Source organism: Gouania willdenowi, chromosome 5 (assembly GCF_900634775.1).
Source record: "Gouania willdenowi chromosome 5, fGouWil2.1, whole genome shotgun sequence".
Taxonomy (NCBI): domain Eukaryota; kingdom Metazoa; phylum Chordata; class Actinopteri; order Blenniiformes; family Gobiesocidae; genus Gouania; species Gouania willdenowi.
Genome location: NC_041048.1, coordinates 6,728,355 through 6,755,752, shown reverse-complemented (window position 1 = coordinate 6,755,752; position 27,398 = coordinate 6,728,355). Strand labels below are relative to the sequence as shown.

Sequence of the window (27,398 nt, the reverse complement as noted above, 5' to 3'; positions counted from 1 at the left end):
TTTTTGTTTGTTTTTTGTTTTACAACAAATATGTAAAAATCACCAAGCACGTTTTCGCAGGTATGAAAAAATAAAAATAAATAAATAAATATAATAAGATAAAATGAAAAATAACTTGTAACTGAGTTTGAAACCAATTTGTCAGCCTTTCTTGAAGCGTTACAGTTTTTCCAGCAGGTGGCGCTTTTGAGTCGTCAGTCACTAATTGTGTCTGCTACCGTTTATTCTAGGGGTGTTATTTTTTTCTTCCCCCCTCCGTGGGATTTAAACCGCTATTCTCAACACTAGGAGCCCGAGTAGAACAAGCGTGGCCTCGTTTTTTAAAAGGGTCCGTGAACGCATCAGCGCGGTCACACACAGGAAAGCTTTGAATGTGATCGGATTGCAAACATACGTGGATGTAAATCTCCGCTCCTGAAAACTACATGCAGTGAGTATAAAACCCCTAGAGTTAACTTTTTGCTGGTTTAACCACGATTTCTGGGATGTGCAGGTTTTTACAGTTTTGTAACATCTTTTCTTTGCATCTGTGTGGATTGTTTGTTGTGATTGAAAAACCGTTCATTGATCAATGCTGTTCAAAAACCAACAGTTTAATCCGTTTAAAAGGGATGGAGACAGTCGGGTTTTGCAGTGTACATTATGAATTACATAGTAATAGTAGTAGTAGTAATAATAATAATAAAACAACAACAGCAATAATAATAATCTACTATAAAAGTGGGAATTTCACCTAAAAATAACAATATTGAACAAAATACTCTCTAAAAACTCTGAAAGTGTTTAATTAAAAATCAAACTAAACGTTCAATGTACCCCTATTCATGTTTAAAATGAATTAATAAATAAAAACCCTTAAAATTTCACATCGAAGAGTTTGTATTTGATCAGAAAATAGGCAACTTTTATTTACAATAAGGTATAAAAAAATCTGTGGTGCCACATTATCAATATTAATGTAAGCATTCAGAATAATGACAATTGTTTTTTTATTTTTAATTTTTATTTTATTCTTCTTTTGTTTTTTTTTCCATTAGTGTCTTTGAAGAGTTATTTTGTGTATTTTTCTGGGGGTTTGTTTGTTTTTTTTGTTTTTGTGTATTTCTCTCGTTTTTATGTATATTTCTGTCAATTTTGTAAATTATTCTGTCATTTTGTGTATACATCTGTCCATTCTGTGTATACTTCTTTAATTTTTGTGCATTTTCTGTCATGTTTTTTTTTTTGGGGGGGGGGAACACACACACCAACTGCTTCATTTTGCTAGCAGGCCACCAGTTGTCCATGTCTGGATTAGATTCTCTGGTTGGGACTAGTTTACAACTTGAAACCTGTGTAAAACAAGAAAAGCCCTGGGGTGTCAAACACATGGCATGCAGGGAAATTAAAGCCTGGCAGAGCTTTGAGTTTGGTCTGTTGTTTAAGTTGTAAAAGTGGAAAGACGAAGCCTTAGTTTATCATGAAATAATACTAATTTAATGCAGCATCTATCTATAAATCAAAGAAGTTCTGTGTATGTGCTTGTGTGTGTAGCAAATTTCTCCCCGACGTGATGTCTGTTCAACCTGAAACTTTTTTCACTGTTTGCACACAGGTTGAGTGTGTGCATGCATTATTTTGGAGTTATTTGGTGATTTCAAAACATTTACTTTCATTTTAGTTTGACCGCAGGTTAGACCGGACGGACGGGAGTTATTAGCCGGCGGCTGTGCTTAAAGCTAACAGCTAACACGGCATTATTAACGCTGATATTTAGCCCGAGCGGATAATTCTGGATTATGTCGTCACCAGCGCGTTATCGCGGTAAGTCACGCATGTGCAGAACGAAAATTAAATTTGCATCAGGATTTAAGTGTTTACAAGGCCAGTTTAAAGAAGAATTAACTTTTATTCTGAATTAAAGCTCCCGTGTAAACGTGGTCGGCATGACACAGAAACATAAAACACACGTTACGCAAGTTGGTCCGTTTCTGACAAGCGCGCGTTATGACAACATCCTGCTTTGGTCGGCTTTTTACTGTAAGGAAATGTTTCAGCCGAAAATGCTCTTTTAGGTCATTTTTGGCCGGAATTTTGGTGTATTACTCATTTTTGTTGTTGGTAGGAGAGACCATGTATTTGTTTTTTCCTTCATTCAAGATTAATCTAAGATTTGTAGAGGGATAATTATAGAGAATTGAAAACAGTATGTAGACGAGTCAGGGCTTAAGATGGGGAGGAACCTGGGGCATATAAAATGTAATCATCTGCAAGGAAGTAGACACTGAGGTATCTGTTGGGAATAATTATATTATTGATGTACAGTGTAGGGTAAAATGCAATTTTGTGTATGTTTGTTGCTGTTTTGCGTAGTATTCTATCATTCTGTGTATTTTGGTTGTTGTTTTACGCCTGGGCAACATAGCAAGATTCAAGATATATTGAGATTTCTATTTTGGCGATATATAAAATTTCAATATCGCATATAACAATATATTTTTCGTTTTATAGCTTATTTTGTACAAAAATACTTGATTTCGCAGCATCAGCAAATTTAACCCAGAACTATATTTCTGGTAAGACTTTATTTAGTTAAAAAATATTGCGATTTATATCGTACATCGCCATTTTGAGAGAGTTTTGTGTATCATTGTAGTCGACTTCTATGTTTTCGAAATAAGTGTATTTTCAGTATATTTTTGTATGTGCTTTTTGTAATTTTGGTTTCCTTTGGAGTAATTGTGCGTTTACTTTGCAGGCTACACAAAATTATACAGATCAATAGTCTCAGCTGGTTCTCTGGGTGTTTGAATAACCTGAACCTGTAAATCAGTGTTTGAATGGTGAGCTGTCCAGGTTGTCTATTAATCATGTAACCCTAGTGACTTAGCCACATTTCGTAACTGATCAATGGATTCCATCAGTCACTTTAGAATATGTTAAAAATAGTCAGCTTGTTTTTTGAAACAGGCTTAACGTTCATGCCTCATCATAGAATATTTCAGATTTAAGCCATGATTATCTGTCACACATCTCCTGAACACACCACAGGCCTAATCCCAGCTTTAGAGGTGCTACCTGAGTGAGTATGAGTGTGAGTGAGTGGATGAGGAAAAGCTGAGGATGGTTGTGGACAAACCTTCAGCCCATCTGACCCCAGCTTTGTACCAGTGGTGAAGCCATGACTGAAGTGGGATTTCATGTCATACTGACCACCGTGCTATCCGGCACCCTACTGGTGGCTGTCGTGCTTCTACTTTGCTTCTTTACATGCAGACTGGCTAACTCTCTGCCTCTGGGCGGCCCTGGCAAGTTTTGATGCTGGCTGCGCTCATTGGGAATGCTACAGAAGGAACTGTGGAAGGAAGGAATTTTAACTTGGCTGAAAATCTACGCAGAGTTCTTTGAACATTAGCTGGTTTCAAGCCGAGATGTGTTTTGTAAGTGGAATTCTGCCAGCTCTCGGCTTTGTGTTATCGTTGGTAGCAAAGCGGTCCTGCATAAGTGTTTGGTAACACTTAACTTGAAGTTTTATACATAAGACTGACATTACGCAGTCATTATAATGACATGACACCTGTCATTAGCATGAATAAGGTGTTGTTTGTTACCCTAACCCTTCATTCCCCTAACCTCTAACCCTACCAGATCCCTCCACCTAACCCAAAAATGCCAACATAGCTCCAAAGGTGTCATAATTTAGTGAATGACACTGAATGACAGCCTTCATGACACCTTATTCATGCTAATGACAGATAATGAGTTCAAGTAAAGGGTTACCAAGTGTTCCGATTATTAGCCGTAGATTAGAAGCTTTAATTCCAAACTGTATCATCTTTCCCTTTCATTTATCATCTAATTTATTGGTGCCAGAATGATCTTTTTTTAAGTTGTACCCACACCATGTTTCCTGAACAAACCTGAAATATTGAAGAGTAACATATTTGAAGAGTAAAACTCTGCCTTCTCCTGACCTGCCTCTAGAGGGGAAATAAAAAAAATGCTTTGATCACGGGCAGGGCTCCTGGAGCAGTTAAGACATATCCAGTCTATATTATAAAATCTCCAACGAACAATCTATGCTATGCTAGCTACTCAATACTCACCATACCTCTCTATTCCCGGAAAACACTGCCAAAGTCACATTTCTGGTGTTTTCATGCATTAAAAAAACAAACAAATGCTATGTTTAGGTACTGCATGGAAATTCTTCAACTCTTCCACTCCCACAGTCATAAGGCTGCATTTAGGTCCCGAAACATGGTACCGTTTGATTTTCTGTGAATCTGTATCAGGTAGTACCGAAGGAATTCGGTCGGTACCTTAAAAAAACCAACCTAAATTCATATGATCGGACATTGTAGAAGTTCAGCCTGGACTGTTTCTTTTGAACATTGGACAACAGTTTACAATAGGTGAGTTGGCAAGTTAATTGTAGCTTAATTGTCCATAGGCCTGACAAGTGTTATGATACATAAAGGGTATCATAACACTGCCTGGTTTAAATGAGAGTTTTCTGTTTGTTGGCTCAGACTTAGCTTAGCAGTTTGTAGTGTATGAAAGCACAGCCCAGACAGCAAAGAGAAACTGTACCGTATCTGGATCACACCTACTGTACCATCCGACAAAGACCCGCCAAAAATATTTGGGCCTTCATCCAAACGCACAACGGCCCAGTAACAGAATGGCTCTGGATTGCGGATCTGCATCCGATACTGCCACAAGGTGGCCCAGTTCGGTTTTAAAACTGGGTCCTTTCCGCACCAATAAGACCTAGTGGATAGTGGACCCAAATTGCATTTAACAGAAGTACAGCTTTGTTAGTCAGGAATGCACAACAGAACTCTTCCAGTGTAAAATTGTAGTACTTCTAAAGGTATATTTTCAAGATGTTCCTGCATTGGCGGTAAAGTAGGACCCTGTGTGCTTGGGGGTTCTGTGGTGTACCTTGTGGTCTGGAGTGGAGAACTGCATCTCACATGAAAAGACGAAGGAGTAAAAGGGCTGGTGCACTACACAGAAGCTGAAAGGATGACAATGGACAAAGAGGGTAGAAACAGGAAGAGTAAGACATGAGAGATGATTAAAAAAAAAACAAAAGACATGGTGAGAAAGTAAGGATCTTAACTGCTATTGAGGTCTATAATTATAAAAATGATGTTGGATTTCTTACCTTGTGGTTAAGGAAACAGGCTGTGAAATTCAGAAAGATGACAGCCAACAGAGAAGCTGTTTATTTTTACTTTGTAGAGAGAAAGAAATTAAATGACAGCTCAGATTTACTGATTTAGTTTAGTCCTAGCAGTATCACGATTCTGGAAATTGTTAAAAAGACATTTTAAAAAACATCAATTTTTTATTCCATCAGATATGATTGTTGAACAGCTGCATTTTCTACAACTGCACAGTCTCACTCCGCTGTAAGGCAGAGGGAGGCCACGCCCCCTCCCAAAGGCACGTTGCTCCTCTGCCTCTGTTCCCATTGCATGTTTTTACGTGTTTGCGCATGCGCAGTCAGGTCCCCAAGATGCCAACCATTTACGTCCAAAGGCAGCGTAGAGAGCTGCCTTAAGACGTAACCGCGCTATGCTAAATGCTATACGTCAGTTCACAGTGCATTAGTGAATTGATGCCACGTGACCGCTGCTGCTACGTTCTCTAGCGAGTGGGCGGGAACGACAGCTTTTAAAAGATGGGAGACCAACACCTGAGTTACCAGACCTTCAGTAAAGGTAAGGTCAGAACATGTTTCATACTTTCCACAGTGAATGGAACAAAAGGAAGGATTGGCTTTGTGGATGTTCCTCATTGAGGCTGTTCCGAGTTGTTGTCATTTTCTCCGTGTTTCTGTGTTTCCAACACAAACAATGGATGTGCTGCTGTGTCATGAGATATATCTTGTTGGGAGAGTATGGAGGCTATATTAAATAATTGTTTATGTTTCTTTAATGGTGTTTTACAATGTTGATTTTGTTAGATGGCTAAATGCTTGTTCATGTGGATCTTTTTCTTTCTTATTATGAATTTTATATTTTGATAAGCGCATTGAGATGACTTTGTTGGAAATTGCTTTACACAAATAAAATTGATTTGAATTGAAATAACACTTGCCAGCAGAAACATCTGAAATTGCCATTGGTGGTCTCGATTTGCAACGTGCCTACCCAACCCTAGTGGTCATGGCACGTCACTGCTAGTCAGACATGTCTGAACACTTCCTATCAGATTAAGCATCCATGAGTGGACATACCCAATCCTCTCAGTGAAAAGAAAGCTGCTTTATTATTGTGACCGTTTTTTACACACAACACCTCACACAGACTTTTAATTGTGTGACAGTTTTTTTACTGGAACTCGGCTCGAGAATAGCATACTTTTTATGAACATATAGAATATGACGCCGAATGTAAACGGTACCATACAGTCGCCGTGTTTACCAACTTCACATCACACGTATTTATATTGAATATTGTGAAACAATAAAGAAAAAAATAAACAACATTAAAATTATTCATTATAGCATGACAAAAACTAGACTTTGTTAGTACATGATGGATGGATTTGATGTGATCCAGTCATGCCTACAAATACAAAAATGCATAGAAGATAATGGTATCAATGTTTTTCTTTTTTCCACTTTGAGCTTAATGTGTCCAGTCAGTCATTTGTTGTTAATCAGCTTTACTATGGCTCTTAAACCTCTCAGTGTTGTGGAGCTGAATCCTATTAAAGTGACCTTGACTAGAAGCGCAGGAAAGAAAAGAGGAGGGTGTGGATGATTATAGATGAAAGTCTTACTGGAACAAGACCTTTTGGTGACTACTTACATTCTCAGCAAGGCCTCGAAATGAATTTTACAAAGCTTCATTTGTTTCTCTCGATAAGTGAGTGGAGAAATCGCCTTGAGGTTAAATGTTTGAAGTATACACAGGTGCTTGTCATATAATTAGAATATCATGAAAAAGTTGATTTATTTCAGTAATTCCATTCAAAAAGTGAAACTTGTATAATGTATACATTTATTTCACACAGACTGACATATTTCAAGTGTTTATTTATTTTAATGTTGATTAGAACTGACAACTAATGAAAACCCCAAATTGAGTATCTCAGAAAATTAGAATATTTTGAAGAGGTTCAGTATTGAAGACGCCTAATTAACTCAAAACACCTGCAAAGGCCTTTTAGATGGTCTCTCAGTCGAATTCTGTAGGCTACTCAATTATGGGGAAGACTGCTGACCCCACAGTTGTCCAAAAGACGACCATTGACATCTTGCAGAAGGAGGGCAAGACCCAAAAGGTCATCGCTAAAGAGACTGGCTGTTCACAGAGCTCTGTGTCCAAGCACATTAATAAAGAGGCAAAGGGAAGGAAAAGATGTGGTAGAAAAAAGTGTACAAGCAATAGGGATAACCACGCCCTGGAGAGGATTGTGAAACAAAACCCATTCAAAAATGTGGCGGAGATTCACAAAGAGTGGACTGCAGCTGGAGTACCACCACGCACAGACGTATGCAAGACATGGGTTTCAGCTTTCGCATTCCTTGTGTCAAACCACTCCTGAACAAGAGACAGCGTCAGAAGCGTCTCACCTGGGCTAAAGACAAAAAGGACTGGACTGCTGCTGAGTGGTCCAAAGTTATGTTCTCTGATGAAAGCACATTTTGCATGTCCTTTGGAAATCAAGGTCCCTGAGTCTGGTGGAAGAGAGGAGAGGAACAGAATCCACGTTGCTTGAGGTTGAGTGTAAAGCTTCCACAGTCAGTGATGGTTTGCGGTGCTGTGTCATGTACTGGTGTTGGTCCACTGTGTTTCCTTAGGTCCAAGGTCAACGCAGCCGTCTACCAGGAAGTTTTACAGCACTGCTGACCAACTTTATGGAGATGCAGATTTCATTTTCCAACAGGACTTCACCTGCACACAGTGCCAAAGCTACCAGTACCTGGTTTAAGGACCACGGTATCCCTGTTCTTGATTGGCCAGCAAACTCGCCTGACCATAACCCCATAGAAAATCTATGAGGTATTGTGAAGAGGAAGATGCGAGACACCAAACCCAACAATGCAGAAGAGCTGAAGGCCACTATTAGAGCAACCTGGGCTCTCATAACACCTGAGCAGTGTCACAGACTGATCGACTCCATGATGCTGCATTGCTGCAGTAATTCAGGCAAAAGGAGCCCCAACTAAGTATTGAGTGCTGTACATGCTCATACTGTTCATGTTCTTACTTTTCAGTTGGCCAACATTTCTAGAAATCTTTTGTATCATTCTTAAGTAATATTCAAATTTTCTGAGATACTCAATTTAGGATTTTCATTAGTTGTCAGTTGTAATCAGTCATATCACTGAGTTCTGGTAAAATCATATCGATATACGAATAATAAAATCAAGCTTGTTAACTTTTCACATTTGATTATACAAAGTTACGACCTATATATTACTTTATGTACATTATACACAAAATGTTTCAATTTCACATTTCCTATTGAAAAGATTCCAAGAGATTGCATACCTTACATTCTTTTCTTTATTTTTCCATCACTTACATCAGGGGTGTCAAACTTTTAGTTCAAGGGCCAAATACGGTCCAGTTGGATCACAAGTGGGCCACAGGTTTTAGGCGGGAAAACATTAATGTGCCCAAGTTTGCACTTCCAGTCATAAATTAGACAAAGTATCGAAGGCATCAATAAAATCTCAGCAATAAGCTTATTTTGTATTAAAACATTTTTTTGGAGTCGCTGCTTTTGTTATTTCTCAGAACATCATGAAATGCACAGTGAGATGATCACTGAATGCGTCCGAACACAGACCTTCCCCTAAACATCCACATTAAAAAAGTCACTCACACGTGCTGTCCCATAGAGGAGAAAAAGACTAAAGTGGCACATATTGTGCAGCTGTTTGCTAATAAATGTTCCAGTCCCATTGTGTATTTTTACTCCTTTTGTGTATTTTATTGTCCTATGTTTTTTGTTGTTCTTTTGTGTATTTTTCAGTAATTTTTAATGTCTTTTTGAGTCGTTTAGTGTATTTTTTTTGGTTTGTACAGTATGTTATTCTTGGATTATTGTTGTCCCATTGTGTATTTTTTCTCTTTTTGTGTCCTTTTGCGTATTTATCCGTTTTGTTTTCTTTGTTGTTGTTTTTTTTTTTACATATTTTTGTTTTCCCATTGTGCATTTTTCAACTTTTGTGTATTTTGTTGTCCTATTAAGTTTTTGTGTTGTTCTTTGATGTATTTATTTGTTGATTTGTGTTTTTGTAGTAATTTTCTATATTTTTTGCTGTCATCTTGTGCATTTACTTTGGGGCAGCTAGTTGCCCATGTTTTTGTTAACCATTCTTAAAGCACTGTGATGTTATTTTAGCCTGTGTGACATTTTTGCATCAGCAAATTTAACCCTGAATTTTCTTTCTGGTAAAACTTTATTTGAAATAAAATGATCAAGATTTATATCGTATATCCCCATTTTGAGAAAAAATATTGAGATATATCACCCAGCCCTAGGTGAAGATGAATGTTGTTTTCCCCAAATGATCCAAAAAGCACTGAAAATAAAACATCTGTATGTGTGTGTGTGTTGTTATTCTCTTTTAGCTGTAGCGGTGGACTGGCTTCCTGGGCTTTATAACGTGACACATCATGGCTGTTTAGAGTGACGCTTCAACTACAGACGACAACATGAAGAGGACGACGCTGATCATTGTTTTCTGCTCCTTTCTGATTGTGGGAAGCTCAGGATTCCCTGGTATGACCTTGTTATTATTATAGAGTTTCTGCAAAGGCTAACCAAAAAACAACAACACCAACATCATCATTGGAAATACATCATCAACACTAGATATTCAAGGTTATTAGCACATGTGCATGTCATAGCTATCAGACAGTGTTGAAAGTGAAGGTAGTCCTAAAGTTATCCAGTGTCCCTTTATTACAATATAAATAGGGGAACAAATCAATTTTAAAATTAAATTAAACATGGTTAAGTTGTTCTTATTGTGAGTATTTGTTTGGAAAACCATCCAAGTTTGATCTACTAGACATGAGATGGGCCACTTTTATCACAGTGGGGGCCACAAATATGAAACGTGATTGTATCTGATCCGAGGGCCACATTATTACCATTCACGGCAGCATTTGGAATAATGACCAATCTGAGTATTAATACACAAGGGAAAAAAGGAATTTGACTCTGTTGTTTTTTTTTTTGAAACTTTATTTAAAGATTTTTCAGTTTTATACAAACAAACATTTCAAGAATCAGGGCTTGTTCAAACATATTTTACAGAGATTTACACCACAATGCCAGCCAGTGGCACATGAGACTCTGTTGTTTTGAAGTTATTTTGTGTAGGTTTTTCCTGTAGGTTTCTGAATGTTTGTTGTCGATTTTTGCATTTTTTTAGTCTTTTTTAATATTTATGTTGTTGTTGTTAAGTCAGTCAGATATTTAGTAAATTGCAAAATCCAAAAATAGTTATTAAATATTATGTCACAAAATGTTTTCCTGACAAAAATGAATAATGTACTGACCTGAATGTTTATTTTAATACTCAGAGCAAGAGAAGGACCCCATGTTTTGGAACAGGTGGGCACAGCAGACCCTGAAAAATGCTTTGACGTTACAAACCCTCAATACTAACAAAGCCAAGAATCTCATCCTCTTCCTTGGAGATGGTAAGTAAGAGTATCTCTATCGCTAAAATTATTGAAATGTTATCAAATATTTAAAAAAAAGTAATGGTAAAAGAAGAATGGAAACATTGCATTCATGTTTAGTATTAGCTTTAGTGGAACTACAGGAAATGTGTGTGTGTAGTAGATGAATGAGATGTTTTCCAACACTGTGCCGTTGTCAGGACATTGGGCTTCTGTTTATGCTGGGTCACTTATTAGTAGCACAAAAAGCTTTTATCCTGCGCTGTGCCTCCGCTCTCTCGACAGGACATTGCTCCACACAAACAACACAGCGCTCACACACACTCAGTTAACACAGTAACATAATGACCAACGACATCTTTGATTAACAAAAAAAGACTGTTCGGAGCCAAGTGGTGAGAACTATCTTACTGAAAAATTGTTTCCCGAACAGTGACTCGGTTTGGGTGAAGTAATGAGATGCAGCTGCACAGTGAACTCTGGATGTTTGAGCCTCAGGTCCTGAAAAAAACAGGCAAAGCTTCCATCATTGATGCTTGTTTATGAAGTTCTTTGTTTGATTACAAGCATGTCGAACTCGAATCAAAATGCCTTTCAAATTATAAAGTGATCCTTGTCAGCCGGACAATGACGTTGAACCAACATACTGAAGGAGACTAGCCGGGTCATTAAGACGATGAGTATCAGCAAATAATAATGATTTAAATGAGTAGTGTCTACATAACATGTTTGACATTTTGATCAAAATGGAAGTGGAACATGAATAAAAACACGCTAAAACAATGCACACCAGCAAGATTATTTTTGTCCTCTTTTTGAAGAGTACGTTAAGGTTTCATTTATCTGGACAACTGGAATTACTACCTAGAAGTCAAGGAAACCTTCAAAGGAAACATCAAAGCAATCAGCAGACGCCTCTGACGAAGACTGGCAGTTGTCTGTCAGGAGATCAAAGTGGATTTCCTCAGAAACAGTTGTCTGAATAAATAAAAACCACCTCTTTTTCTCATTCTTTATGTACTTGGGACTTTGTTTCATGTCTTATTTAATTATTGTCTTTGAAACCAAGTTGGTTTGTGTGCTGCTAATCTATCTATCTTTGATTAATAATCTTAATGTGGTTCTCCTGATTTAATAATAATAACTCCTTTGTTGATTGAACATTGTATAAAACTTATTAGTGCAGTTTGACATGTGGCCAACCATTCTGTCTTATATCTTTGGACGGGTGGAAACCCACGGCTAATACACAAAAGCTTTGGTTTGGAAGTAAATCTGGCACTGTGGTAAAGAAAAAAATAGCAGCATCAGACTAGTCAAGAGGTGGAGAATCAAAGTGAAAAGTTTTCTTAAAAGCAAGTAAGAAAATGTGTCCAGTTGTGCATCGTCACAATCATTGAACATTGTCTCAGTTTTTACTCACTCCAGATCACATAAAAGCAAAGTTCCGCATCATTTTCAAACAAAATACCTGATTCAAATGTAAAAGCCCAGAAGCTAATAAGGAATAGGTCATTGGCTGTCATATGTGAGTAATTATTGTCTCTAACTTTATGTCTATGTGGAAAAACATGCTGTAAAGGACACCTTTTGCACCATCAAATTCATTGTTTTTGGGCATGCTTGCCTCTTAAGTGACTTTGCAATGATTACATGGCAGAAATAAGGAAGGTTTTCAGACGATAAGGTAATTTTGGCCACATGTTGAATAATTTAAAATGATTATGTTTGCCTGTTCTGCCACTAGAATAATGTTCATTACTGATCCGTCCATGGCGCCATCCTAATTTCTTATGGTATGCGTGTTTTAAAAGCATATCGTTTCATTGCAGATGCATGTTTGATCAACGTTGAATAATCCTATTCTTCCCTTCTGTCACGTAACCCAAATGAGACTCGGTCTCAGTTTAACCTTTTCTCCTCCTTACTTTGAGGTAATGTGTATCTAAAAAAATAATTAGCTCAAAAGTGCTGATCTTGCCTCCATCAAAGTCCACGTGATAAAACAGTGAATGCTTTCACAGTGGATATGTGGCATCTCTCTATTCAACACATGATAAATATCTCCTGCTGTGTAGGAATGGGTGTTCCCACGGTGACGGCTGCTCGTATTCTGAAGGGTCAGCTGAATGGACAGAGTGGAGAAGAGACGCGGCTGGAGATGGACAAGTTCCCCTTTGTGTCTTTGGCCAAGGTCTCACACGTCTGTTACTGTATGAGTATTGATTCCTATGTGGCCATTATTAGCTTCCGGATAAGGCCTGTGTCTGTAAAACAAGTCTTTCCAGGCTTGACTACTTCATGGGCCACGTTTATATATAGATATATATATATATACAGTATATTACAGTGGAAGAAACTTGTGTGCTTTCAACGAATTGCTAGTAAATGTATATCCCGATGTAGTATTTCTTCCTTAAAATTACATGAAATGGAAAATTGCTGTCGATTATATATAAAATAAACTAAAGAAGAATATCCTAAAAATAAATGGTAAATTCCTTTAAGAATCTTCTCAATGAAAGAATATTTGTGACTTTTGCTACATATATGTGTTGTGATTTGTAAATTTGTATGTGGAAATGCCACCAGGGAGCACAAAAACCATCACTATTGGCCACTGCTATCGTTTTAAACCGTACCTGTAGTGAATTTTACTCACAAGCTGCAACAAAGATTGTATATGACAGTAGAGGTTTTTTTGAAAAATATATTAATAGATACATGAACACTTCCATTTGTGAGACCAAGTGGACCAAGACCACTCACATTAAATTTGCGATATGAACAATAGAGGGTTATATCGTACGGTAGACATTTTTATATTGCACTATACATATATATCGCCATATCACACAGCATTACTTGGTAATCTGTTTTTTCTTCACCAATGACCTGCATCCTTATCCTTGAAAATTAAATCTCTAGCAATACCCTGATCTTATGGTAATGTGTCCACAGACATACAACACTAACGCACAGGTACCAGACAGTGCTGGCACGGCAACAGCCTACCTGTGCGGGGTCAAAGCCAACGAGGGAACGGTGGGGGTCAGTGCTGCGGCTGTTCGTTCCCAGTGTAACACCACCAAAGGCAACGAGGTCACATCCATCCTCAGATGGGCCAAAGATTCAGGTGGGATCTTATTTTTTTTAATTTTTTTACTGATTTGTGTTGATTTTTATCAGAATTTTCAAAGTGACACCTTGTGATGTCATGTTAGGATTTTTCTGCTGTTTTCGCTTACTCAATATTAGGCAAGTGGTCCAAAATAGGCAGAGAAGCTGTTTTGTACATTGCTTCCTTGTGTTAGCTATTAAAGTTTTAATCCTATGCAGATTTTGTATTTGTAGAATTACTTCTTTTTTTAACACGTTAAAAGGATACATTTAATCCAACAGGAGAGTTTAGTGCAGCCTTATAGGCATACATGTCATTAACTTAGATACTTAGTAACATGTTAAATTAATGTGACCACTTTTATCAGCAATGAGTAATGTAACGCGTTACTATTTCCAAACCGGTAATCAGATCAGTGAGTTACTATTGATGTCATTTTCCTCATTTATGCGACAAGTCATGTTTTCAGGACAACTCACGGGTTACAAAAATTTAACAGGTCAATTTTATATATGTATTTTTTTTCAAGTATTTATGTTCATGAAATAAAGAAAGAATGTCATAATAAAAAAATCTTGTTTTTTTTTTATTTTAAACGCTCCTCCCTCCCCAAAGCATTTATAGGAGGGGCGGGGCCAACAGTGAAAGTTGGTGACACGCACTGTCTCAGCCAATAGCAAAATTCAATTGTAATAGCCGGTGTTCAACCCTTAGAGGCCAGTATATTTAATATTTTATAGCTAAAAACGCTAAATTAAAATATTTTTACTAAAATGTTAAAAGTTGGACGAGGATCAATCAAATGCACTATACTTAATACCCAAATGTATTCAGCAGAACAAGTGTGGGGGTTTGGGGTTTAGTTACTCTTTAAAGTGTACTTTGTATGCTTACAACAGGAAAGTCTGTAGGAATAGTGACCACCACCCGTGTCAACCATGCAACTCCCAGCGCTGCGTATGCCCACAGTGTGGACCGAGACTGGTATTCGGACAACGAGATGCCACCAGAGGCCCTGCAAGCTGGTTGCAAGGACATTGCCAGACAACTCTTTGAAAACATTCCTGACATTGACGTGAGTAACTGCTCTGCAACAATCAGTTCTTTCCATATTTGCTGATGGGTTTCTCAGTGTTTTTACTCCTGCAGATGAAAATTAGCTCCAAGAGCTAAAGTCTGGTACAAAGCATCTTTTCATATCCTCATCAATGCTCCTGTACACGGTCCCTGTCAAATAAATAAAAAATGAATCAAAAAAAGTGCATCGTTTGCATGTTCTCCCTGAGCATGCAAGAGTTACACGTTACATATACCTCAATCATGTCTTACATATTTTCATCCAACTACAAAACAAATGTTCCTTTATGCTACAAATTGAATGACTTATTCTTGTTATGAGTCACTGTTAGCGGGTTTCACCAAACATTTTCCGTTACATAGCTGCTGTACTACGAAGCAGGATATACTGTACACACGTTCACTTAAGAAAGCTGATTTCAGCCTGGCTACATGCACACTCCTATAAAAGGGGTGAAGATTACAGCGTTAGACCAACCAAAATAATGGAGAAACTTTGTAGTGCAACTTAAGTCAAAATTGAGGAATAATTCTTTAAAATAATGATAAAGTTAACTAGCGTCGTAGTATAGCGCACACAAAATAAATCCTGGAAGGTGGTGCGATAAGAGGAAATCCAGCTTTGTAGTACAGGCCCTTGGAATCATTTTAATATGTATTTGTTTTAATTACAGTAAGTTCATTTTGTCTTCTTTTTTGAAATACATGTTAAGGTTTCGTTTATTCGACTGTCAACTGCCAGTCCACCTCAGAGGAAGACTGGCAGTTGACAGTCAAAACATGTCAGGAGATACAATTTCCTGAAAAACCATGTCTGAATTAACAAAACCTTAACATAAATGTATTTGTTTTGTGCATTTTTGTAGTTGTTTTGTATATTCTTCTCTCGTGTTGTTGTTTTGTATGTTTTTGGAGTCTATGTGTGCATTTACTTTGGGAGCTGGACAAAATGAGGTCACTGGTTTCTGATGTCTGATAGAAGCAGGTTTAGATTAGTGTGCTGTTCCTGTTGAAGGTCGCGCTGGATGCACGTTGCTGTTGGATGGTCTGTATGTGTGTCAAAGCTGTTATTATCATATATCATTTCAGGTGATCATGGGTGGAGGAAGGAAATTCATGTTCCCCAAAAATCAGTCTGATGTGGAGTACCCTGATGTGTTGAAGCACAGCGGCACTCGGAAAGACGAGCGAAACCTGGTGCAAGAGTGGAAGGACAAGATGAAAGATAAAGTGAGATTTCCCCCTTTTCTCCTGTAGTTTCATGCTTTTGTGCTTTATTTCACTTGCTTTGAAACTCAGACTGTCAGCTTTGGTCACAATGTGCTGCATAGCTGTGTCATTTGTTGTTTTTTTGTAGAAAGGCTATTATGTTTGGAACAAGAAGCAGCTCTTATCCCTGAACCCCAACAATGTGGATTATTTACTGGGTGAGTCTCAGTGTCAAAATGACAATAAATGAAAAACTGAGAGAATTAAAACCTTTTATATCACCTTTTGTCTGTAACTGCTGCTATTTTAGGTCTGTTTGAGCCTTCAGACCTGACGTATGACTTGGAAAGAAACACAGACACTGATCCCTCTCTGACGGAGATGGTGGACGTGGCCATTAAGATCCTCAGGAAGAACCCCAGTGGATTTTATTTACTGGTGGAGGGTGTGTTTTCTCTCCTAATATTACATCTCTTTTTTTCTAGCACTTGACCAGGAAATTTGAATTATCTAAATGTTGTCATGTCCTAAAAGCAATGTGTAAGATAGATAGATATTTGTTCATGGCTGTCTTCAAAAACATATGATACAAAGAATAACAACCAAAAATAGAATGGGCTGAAGCAGTAACTATTATCGTAGCCCATCCACAAACAGTATCATAAAAAACATAATAAAAACAACTCAATAACAGCGTTATTCATCAGCGTATCAACTTGTGATTCAATAGGAATAAAATATTTTGTTTTTAAAGAATTTTTGAACATAGACAGTGAACTCATTAACTTAAAGTGATCCTTGAGCTCATTCCAAACTTTAACACCGTAAACAGACACAAATTTGATCTAAATTTCCTTTTTTCAGAAACATAAACCCCTCTCAAATTATATTTTCCTTCTCTTAGTTTAAAAAGTTAAATAATACCCAAAGGAAGGCTTTTAAATTCTTTCTCGGAATAAAATCTCAAACACTTTTAACCTGACTATATCCATACGTTTTATTGTTCTCGACTTTTTAAAAAGTGCCCGGAATTCCACTTTATGTATTATTCTGAAGGCTCTGTTTTGTAATTTGATTAATGCATATACATATTATTTACATATAATACCCCAGCTTTCTGAGCACAATTTAAGTCTCTATTTAATGTACTTTTTGTACTATGTAGAATGCCAATAGACTGATATTTTTTTCTCATATTTTCTATGTGCAATTAATTTCTGTTCTATTCAAACCCAATTTTAAAGTACAATCTGTTCTACATGATCCAAAACACAGACATATTGTTTTCTTTTTCGTTTAAGAGCAGAGCAGGATGACTATTACAACAACACATTATCACGTGTTAATAATGTACAGCTCGAGGTACGTCTACCTCTGGTTGGGTTTGAGTGTAACAAAAAACTTAAAATGTTGTTCACCTGATGTCCAGGAGGACGAATAGACCACGGACACCATGAGGGCAAAGCCAAGCAGGCTCTACATGAAGCTGTGGAGATGGACCGAGCCATCGGCCGCGCTGGCCTCATGACCAGCATCCACGACACGCTGACTATAGTCACAGCGGACCACTCCCATGTGTTCAGCTTTGGTGGTTACACTGCCAGAGGAAACACTATATTTGGTGAGCAAAGACCAAGACATAGCAAAGAGTTACCTGGCCTACATCTAAAATGTCCGATATAATGTACATTGTTTTTATTCGATTTATTGAGGTTATTTTTTATGTTCTTCTAATGTCTTTGTTTATTTTATTTTATTCAATTGTAGAATATTTGAATGTTTAAAGAGTAACTAAACTCTTTAAACTCCCCAGGTCAGCTTTCTGCTGACTTGGGGAGGGAAATTCAAAAACTGCCTTGATTATGGCCGTTAATAAGACACGCCCACTCACCTGTAACCTGTGATCAAATACTACAATCACACACACAATCCCCACGTGAAGCTGCAGCCACACCATTGCAGGCGTTCCAGCCTCTGTTCATGGCCCAGTAGAGGATGGAACCACACACACACACACACGACAAGACTGTCCGTGCACACACAGAGACAGATGGGAATAGACACAAGATGTGTCTGTAAATACACATAGCCTGATAAAACCACTGCTTAGTGCAACATCTGCTCTTTATAGGAGCACAGAGTCAAAAACTTCACAGCTGAAGAGAACAGTTCTTCATTAAAACTGTCAATCAGTGCTCACTGAGAGCTTCTCAGCTTTTATAGGAGGGGCGGGGCCAACAGTAAAAGTTGATGACACAGGCCGGTAACTCTGACATTTTAAATCTAAAAACACAAAATTAAAATACTTCACTAAAATGTTAAAAGTTGGACTAGAATCAATCAACAGCACTACTTACAACCCAAATACATATGTATTCAGCAGAAAAAACGTGGATTTGGGGTTTAGTTACTCTTTTAGGTTAAAATGTATGAAACCCATTGGTTAACAAAATAAATTGGCCAGTTTTTCTCATACCTACTGTTGCTGATTATTGTTTTCTGTTTGAGTAATATCATTTGATCAAGCCTTTTCTGACATTCCACACTGCAACAATAGGTAACTACAATATTTGCATTACCTGAAGAAAATGCAAGTGAGGAGGATGCATAGCTGAAACGCACCATTATAGAAAAGCATTAGCCTACAACTAGCCTAGAATTATGCAATTAGCATTAGGCTAACATTAGTATAACTTTATCTTCGGTTTATGTTAATGCTAATCCTAATGCTAACATTAAATTAGCATTAGCATTAGCATTTATTGGGATTTTTATGCCTCGATTTGTTCGTGCTTGCAGGTCTGGCCCCGATGGTGAGCGATGTCGATCAGAAACCCTTCACCTCGATTCTATATGGAAATGGACCTGGATACAAACTTGTCACTGGCGCAAGAGAGAATGTATCAACAATTGACTACCGTAAGCCTCTGTTAATGCATACAAAACAATCTTTAGTTTCTCTATAGACACGTACCTTGATTTATGTGCTAATGCTAAATCATTTGGGGTCTTAAGTTTATCGAGCACTTATCCAGTTTACAAACGATTGTCAAGCATCAAAACATGTATCAGCATTGTGTCATCACTTTCGACGATGTCCGAACTATCTTGTGTTTTGTTGCATCAGCACTTATGACCTTTTTTACTTTTTTGAAACAACTGGTTTGACATCTTTCACTTTTTCATTTGAGTTAAAACCTCTAACTTTTCTATTCTAAAATGTGCCTCTTTAAAATGATAAAGAAAAAAAAAAGTTACTGAAAAAAGACAAAGGTGCAATTGAACAAAAAAAAAAAAATAATAATAATAGTAACAATAATAATAATAATAATAATGCATCAATTTTATATAGCGCTTTTTTGGACACTCAAAGTCGCTTTACAGAATGAAGGGATTATTCTTTGACTTGTTATGGCAATTATTATATTCATCATCATATAGTCAAATGTGCGTTCATATGTACAATTTGTAATGCATTACTCTTTACACTTTTGAACAGCTGAGTCATGTTAGATTGTATTGTATCCACAGTGAAGGCCAAACTCAAACTCACATGCAGATATACACGCACACACACTATCAAGGACAGATACCGGGTGACGCCATCTCCGACCTCCTCCCTGCCTTCTCCTTCTTTTCTCTCGAGGTGGGGGTAGAACAGTTAAACTGTGTAGAAATGTGTGTGTGAAGAACTTTTTTGTCAGTCTTGCTTTTTTCCTCTGGCCGGAGCTTTTTGACCATCATGTGTCGTTTCTGGCCGCCTTTCCTCCCAACAGGATGGGACACTTCTTCTTTTGTACTCTTTTTCATTTAGTTTATAATAAATCCTTTTTTTTTATAAAATCATCACGCTTCGACTGGACTCCATCATTCAACCAGAGCAATAAAACATGTCTCCAAATGAGGTCAACCGCAAATTTGCCTTGACACGCTCCATACTTAATGGTGGTAAAGGACTAGTGTAGCCACAGCTGTCCTGGGGCAGACTGGCGGAAGCGAGGCTGCCAAAGTGTGCCATCTGCCCCTCCGACCACCACCAACACTCATTCACACACTACATTCATACTGTTAAAGGTTGAAAAAATATAGCGTATGTATAGGCCTCCCTTTACGTATATACCCATCTCTGTCGGACTGTCAGAATCCACAAGTCAACAACAAAATGTTCACGTTCTAAGAGTTTTTGCTTTGAATCAGGTTAGATTATCTCCAATTCCTGTTAGCTTTAGACACTAACGCGTTCTGTGTCAGCTGTGATGAAGTGTTGTCAATAAACCGATGAGTAAGCGTGTTATGTCCATCTCTGTAGTCGATAATAGTCTTTATAGACCATTATGCACTATTGAATATTGAAGATGTGTGTGTATATTTGTGTGTTCTTGTGCAAATACACACTTGAGTGACTTTTTATGTGTGTCACTGTATTATTGCATGTGTAAACACGTGTGTTTTACATACTGTATATCTTATACGACATTCTGTCATTTTAGACCCACTAGTCTATAAAGCAGAGATGGACAGTTCTTATCACAGTGGGAGCCACAAAAATGTAACCGTCTGATCTGAGGGAAACATTATCAACATTAACGTCAGCATTTAGAATAATGACCTAAAAACACACAAAAATAAGAAAACAAGATAACAAGAATACACAAAACCCATTGTTCTTTTCTGCTTTAATGCTCTGATTAGTCAGATTTGTAGTAATTTTTGCTTTAAATTGCAGTTTTAGTATTTTTCAGTATTTTTGTAGTTGTTTTGTTGTTGCTTTGCGGAATTTATTTTTTTTGTTGCTGCTTTGTGTAATTTTGTGTGTTTTTTGTTGCTGCTTTGTGTAATTTTGTTTGTTTTCTGTTGTTGGTTTGTATAATTTTGTGTAACTTTTTTTGTTGTTTTGTACAGTTCCTTTGGGGGCCGCACACACTTAGTCTGAGGGCCACATGTTGCTCCTGGGCCACCAGTTGCCCATGTTTGCTCTCAAGTAGATTTTTGTCAAAATGAATTCATTTTAGGGATGTTGAACCTCATTTTATCTTATTTGTAACAGTTTTGTGTTGCAGTTGCAACTTAAAAGATCCATATTTACATTCATATAAAAGTTATGAAAATAGAGTTATTCTTTTATATATCAAAACAGGTTATTATATAACTGAACTACATTCTAAGCCATGTACTTCATTGAATTCCCTCTGGAAAGATCAGAATGTTTTGTGTTTGCCTTCCAGAGGATAATAACTACCAGGCCCAGGCGGCCGTCCCTCTGAGCATGGAGACCCATGGAGGGGAGGACGTGGCTGTGTTTGCTAAAGGTCCATTGGCTCATCTGCTTCACGGCGTTCACGAGCAGAACTACATCCCTCACGTCATGGCGTACGCCGCCTGCATCGGACAGAACAGAGACCATTGTTTGTCACGTGATGGAGCCGCCGCTTTAAAACCAGCTCTGTCCGTCATGGCCGCCATTCTCACAGTCACACGGCTTTTGTGCTGACTTTTCCCAAACCCCGCCCCTTCCTTCCTGTAAATTAACCTTGTTTTGGCCTGGTTTATGTATTAGAATTTTATTTTGTTGCTAATTATTTCTCATTTTGGTTCAGGACCAATTGACATCTGTGTGAGCCATTATTTTCTTTTGATGATTTCTTGATAGATTCATGCTTAAATAAAAGTTTTTTTTTTTTTTTTTTTTTTTACTACACTGATTAAACATCACATTCTAATCACTCATGTTGCACTGTAATCTAAAGTGATTTAAACATCTGTTTAATAGGCTTTATCAATGAGCTGTTTTATAGTTGTATCATGTGATCAATAGCCTTAAAGCTATCCAGTTACTTCAGTGTTTAAAAGAAATATTAAAAAAGTTTAAAAGCTTAATAACAAAAAGAAAAACAGAGATGGTATAAGACATGACTGATAAATGCTTTTTTTTTTTTTTTTTTAAATCAAAGTGACCTCACATCTTTTTGTAAAACTATTCTTTTCGCGCACTGATTACCCATTAAAACATAAAAAAAGATGTTTTAGTTATAGTGATAAATGCATTAATTCTGTACACGTGGCAAAAAGGACTGTGTTGAAATCAAATTTGTTGAAAAAAATGTGTAGGAATAAATTTTTTTTTGAAGAAACCCAAACGGTGTGCCGTGGGATTTTGTGACAACCATACATTTATTGCAATATACAACTACGCAAAAATAATATTTTTTAATTAACTACTTTGTATGCACTCATTTCATAATATACAGAGGCAAACTCTATGCCTATTTTTTTTTTTTTTTTTTTTTTAATATTTTGTTAATAAATATTTCATGAGTAATATAGTTGTCTGTCACATTTTATTTGGCATTAGTAAATATATTACGTACATTTACAGATATTATACATGATATGAGTGCACTAGAAGGTGTGAGGAAAAATAAATAAATCAAACCATACTGTATGTATCCATTAAACTTAGTGAGCATACTGGTAACGACAAGCAAGTGGAAATATAGACCTTGTGTGAAGCTATCTTACAGAATCAAATGTCACAGTGAAGGAAATGTTACCAGCTTGAGAAACATGAGCCGTAATGAAATCAACCAACTCAGCTTCATACTGATGATGAATAATACTGAAGCTCTGATCTACAACTTTTATAGAGTCAAGGTTGCGATACAATTAGTAGCATTATTGAGTCTTCGGGAATAATAATATAGTAATTGCACTTTCATGATGTGGACAAAAAAATTGAATATTAATAAAAACAAGAGCACTCAGAGAGCACAAACCTCCACCAAGCTCCAAAGCTCCTCTTTTCCAGATATTGTCAGTTATCTGGATCAGTGATCCTGATCATGGTACCATAATCATCTACACTTTAAAGGCTTGAACAAAATGTCCATCCCCATTAATAACCATACAATAATACAGATAAAATGCACAACCAGGATCCGATCCAGATGTATTGAGGAACTAACTCCTCATAACTGAGTAAAATGTTGTCATTTACAAACGAAGACACTAATTTTTTTTCCCCCTATTTTTAAAAAAAGTGATCTAGACTAAGTATATTGATATAGATCTCCTCCAAACTGTTATGGAATCTTCTAGTGCATAAGGTCTATCTTTGGTTAGAATTTTGTCTAAATCTGTTTAGTACTTTTGCTGAAAGAGAAACAAACACTGGTGAAAATATTACCTCCTTTGTGAAGGTAATGAATGAGGAGAACAGTGATATATATATATATATATATATATGTATAATTGTACAAATCTCTACAATCCATTTGTTTGACTGCTTATAAAGTCACCTAACTAATGGAAAAAAAAAACAGCTGAAAAGAAACAGGAACACCAAAACAACACAATGTAACTCCAAGTCAATCACACTTCTGTGAAATCAGCCCATCCAGTTAGGAAGCAATACTGCTTGTGAATCCATTTCACGTGCTGTTGAGCAAATGGAACAGGCAACAAGACAACCCCTATAACGGAATGGTTCTGTAGGTTCTGTTCCTCCTCTGTGCAAGGAGGAACAGGAGGAGCATTGCCAGAGCCCAAAATGACCTTCAGCAGGCCACTAACGTGCATGTTTCCCGACGTCCACAAGTGGGGCCTGTGCTTACAGCCAAACATCATGCAGGGCATTTGACATTTGCCAAAGAACATCAAGATTGGCAAATTCGCCATTGGCTCCCTGTGCTCTTCACGGATGAGAGCAGGTTCACACTGAGCACATTTGACCGACGTGACAGAGTTTGGAGACGCCGTGGAGAACGTTACGCTGCCTGCAACATCACCAAGCATGACCGGTTTGGCGGTGGGTCAGTAATGGTTTAGAGAGGCATTTCTTTGGAAGGCCGCACAGCCCTCCATGTGCTAGCCAGAGTACCTTGACTGCCATTCTGGGATGAGATCCTCAGACCCATTGTGAGAACATATGCTGGTGTAGTGAGCCCTGGGTTACTTCTGATGCGTGACAATGCCAGACCTCATGTGGCTGAAGTGTGTCAGCAGTTCCTGCATGAGGGCATTGATGCTACAGACTGGCCTGCCCGTTTCCCAGACCTGAACACATCTGGGAGCAATCTGGGTCGCGTTTCATACACCACAGACTGTCCAGGAGCTGACTGATGCTTTAATCCAAGTCTGGGAGGATACCCTCAGGAGACACTTTGCCGTCTCATCAGGAGCATGTCCAGGCGTTGAGAGGAGGTCATACAGGCACGAGGAGGCCACACCCACTACTGAGCCTCATTTTGACTTGTCTTGAGGAATTTCCACTGACGTTGGATTAGCCTGTATTGTGAGTTTCTACTTTTATTTTCAGTAAGATTCCAAATCCAGAGCCCCATGGGATAATAGTTCAACTGGAACATTTCTTTAATTGATAAAGGGTGTTTATTATTTTAGTGTTCCCTTTATATTGTTATCCTAAAGCTATATTTCATTTTTCCTTGTTTAGCCATGTATTATTTGGTTATGCCATGGGTTAATTTAAAGAAAAACACCTACAAGTTAGTTTTTTGTGCCTTGTGTATTATCTTAGCTTCATGCTGTGGAGTCCTGGAAGTCACCCAAAGAAGACCGTAGTCGTTAAAAAGGTACACATGGCCAGTAAAAATACTCAGATAGGCTTTGGTGTTTAAACTATGAATGATTTATACTTATGGGCATAGTATGTGACAAGAAAAAAATCACATTATTACACCCCCAGCAAAACTAAACAGTGTTTCTTTGTCTCCTTCTCATTCCCAATGGGATGCACCCTCACATCCTGCTGTTTTGCTTTATTTTGAGATACATATGGATAGTCTCTCTGTTGTGCAGCTTATAGTATTTCTGCTTAATAAAACATGACTGCACTAGGGCCTTGCATTGGAGATCATATCTAGCTTCACGTTGTCTTCATCATCTGGCTGTGATTGGAGATTAAGCAGCAATTTTTTAAAATGTTAATTTGTTCTTTTTTTTTTTTTCCAGTCTGTGCAACAAAGAGCTGACGTTTCTGGTTGACACCAACAATGTCTCCAAGTTTATAGGTACTTAAATCAACCATACATTCAAAATGTTTAAAGTTCATTAATGACTAAACTTGCAGAAAGAACAAGTCAAAATAATCAGATAATTCAGTTGATATACAGTCAGATTAATTAAAGGCCTTTCTTTCTTTTTGAGTTATTTTCATGAAAAAGGAAAAGACAAACAAGTTTGAATACCGACACAAGGGAAAATTCAACCGTGAATCTTTTGACTTGTAAGGGCTGTCAGACGCTTGCTGTACTCTTTACTTTGATGAGGCCTGTGTGGAATGTGAACAGACCCAAACCATTCATTTCTTGGCACCATGTGGTCACAGGAAAAACAGAGGGCTTCTACTGGCTGAAGAATGAAAGGAGAGCTTTAGCTGGAGCTGGTTTAAAGTCCAGGCCTGATGCACTCAACTCTTCATTTCACTCACTTATTATTTCTGAATTAAATCATTCGGAATTAAAGTGTTCTGCTTCATGTTTACATGGAACTAGTAATTCCCAAACTGAGGTTTACATGGAAAACCAGTTTATTCAGCTTTAGGTCTGGGGGTTGGGAAGGCTCTGATTGGACAGGGGGTGAACGTCACGTATCACGTCAATCGGAAGAAACACAACAAACCTTTTATTGTCGGCTGTAACACAGAACACCACACGAGAACTGTTCTCACCTTTATTTTGATTGTAGTTTTAAAACAACAGCTCGACAATAACACATTTTGGTCCACGGAGCAGAAAAGATAGGAACTATTCACCAGTAAATAAATCCCAGTAAAACTCCAGAAAACAAAAACCAGGAATAAATAGTTGCTCCCTGGTAAAGATATTAGCTCTAACAACAGGTACAATGATAAACTTGGTGATATTACAGGCTGTGCAGCAGTCTCCGGGTTTTAGTATCACCCGTCCGATGAAGCCTGTTCCGTTTGCTGTTCTCCATGTGTGTTTAATAAGTCCATGTGTCCACGTTAATGTCCGCACGTGTATTCCTCCGTCCATCCACTCTTTTCATTAGATCCATGTCTTTTAAGGCTCTTATTATTATTATTATGTCTGATCTGGTCCGGGCAGCCATGTTGGATTATGACGTCACCAAACGCGTCATCGCCGCAAGTCGCACATGCGTAAAACGACCGGAATTAACTTAAAGCGGCTTTAAGTGTTGTTAACTGTTTACAAGAAAGAGAAATTATTTAATTTGGAATTGAATTAGCATTAGGAATTATGTGTTTACATGGTCAGGTTAAAGAGGAATTAGCTTTTATTCTGCTTTAAAGAGGAATTAAAGCTCCCATGTAAACATGGCCATTATGGCTTCTTGTAGCTTCCTCTGGCTTTAATGGAAACTTTACGATTTTCCTTCCTGGTTATTGAGGCAGTTTCATGGCGTTTTCCTACAATCTTATATTGAAATGTTATATTAACGCAGAGGATCAGATGGATGTTTATATTGTAGCATTAGTTTCCACAGAAACATCCGAAGACAACTGAAATTGGAATGAAGTCAAATCTTAGGGAACACTATAAATAAATCAGAACAAAAATTGCAAAAGCTAACCACTTTCTTTTTTGGTAAGGAAAACACAAAATTCATGGTTGGAATAAAGTTAAAGAAACTTTTCTGCTTCTGCACCATCTTTGCTTTTTACTATGTGACTTCAAAATCCACAATGCAAAGTTGAAGTCACAAAACCATTGTTTGAGATGGATTCAATGAAAAAACTTGCAAGAGGAAATTTCAATATTCGTGAGTAAATTGTCAAGTTTTAAGGAAGAAAAACCTTATTGACCTTTGAGGCCTACACACACACACACACACACTGTCTTTATCTGTGTCATAAAAATAAAAAGTCAATATTTTAAATGGGTTCATTTAGCAGTTTTAAACTAAAAACTAGGGGAATTATAATCAGCTGAAACATTTGCAAAACAACCTCTTGCCAAGTCGAATGTCAAACAATCACTGCACCAAAAACACTTTGTTTTCCTCTGTCACATGTATTTTTTTTTTTTTTAAAAAAAAGGAAAAATCAAAGAGAGAATGTTCTATAACTGTTCAAAATCGTCATTAAAAAAGATTTCTATCTAATCATGGTCTTGACTCTTGAAAAGGTCTTGTTGTTGTTTTGGTCTTGGTGTATTCTGGGTCTTGTATAGTGTGGTCTTGAGCACAGACACTACATCTGATCTCTTTCAACATTTTTGAAGGAGTTTTTATCAATGATCTCTAGTCTTAACATCTGAAAGGAAATGTGAGCTCTTTATTATGAAGTTCAGAGCTTTGTGTCTTTGCCTGCAGTTAAAAACAAATACTTTCAAAGCACGTCCCTC

At 37.4% G+C, this 27,398-nt stretch overlaps 1 protein-coding gene across 3 annotated transcripts; it reads left to right on the top strand.

Annotated features, from left to right (window-relative positions):
• Positions 1-268: 268 nt before the first annotated feature.
• alpl (alkaline phosphatase, biomineralization associated) lies at positions 269-21,699 on the top strand. 3 transcript variants are annotated; one of them, XM_028447436.1, is made up of 12 exons: positions 269-430; positions 9,585-9,735; positions 10,545-10,664; positions 12,725-12,840; positions 13,608-13,782; positions 14,667-14,842; positions 15,934-16,074; positions 16,202-16,271; positions 16,364-16,498; positions 17,483-17,674; positions 18,853-18,972; positions 21,279-21,699. In XM_028447436.1, exons 2-12 carry the CDS (start codon positions 9,669-9,671, stop codon positions 21,542-21,544), a joined length of 1,578 nt encoding a protein of 525 aa, XP_028303237.1. In that variant the 5' UTR covers positions 269-430; positions 9,585-9,668; the 3' UTR covers positions 21,545-21,699. The 3 variants fall into 3 exon arrangements, with proteins under 3 accessions (XP_028303237.1, XP_028303239.1, XP_028303240.1); XM_028447438.1 differs by lacking the exon at positions 269-430 and adding an exon at positions 2,906-3,061; XM_028447439.1 differs by lacking the exon at positions 269-430 and adding an exon at positions 3,278-3,419.
• The last annotated feature ends 5,699 nt before the right edge of the window (positions 21,700-27,398 follow it).

Excerpts from the sequence above, each read along its gene's own strand:
- alpl (XM_028447436.1), top strand. The coding sequence starts at position 9,669 with ATGAAGAGGACGACGCTGATCATTGTTTTCTGCTCCTTTCTGATTGTG. Across the intron at positions 12,841-13,607 it reads CCTTTGTGTCTTTGGCCAAG|ACATACAACACTAACGCACA; the intron begins GTCTCACACGTC and ends ATGTGTCCACAG. Across the intron at positions 16,075-16,201 it reads AGGACAAGATGAAAGATAAA|AAAGGCTATTATGTTTGGAA; the intron begins GTGAGATTTCCC and ends GTTTTTTTGTAG.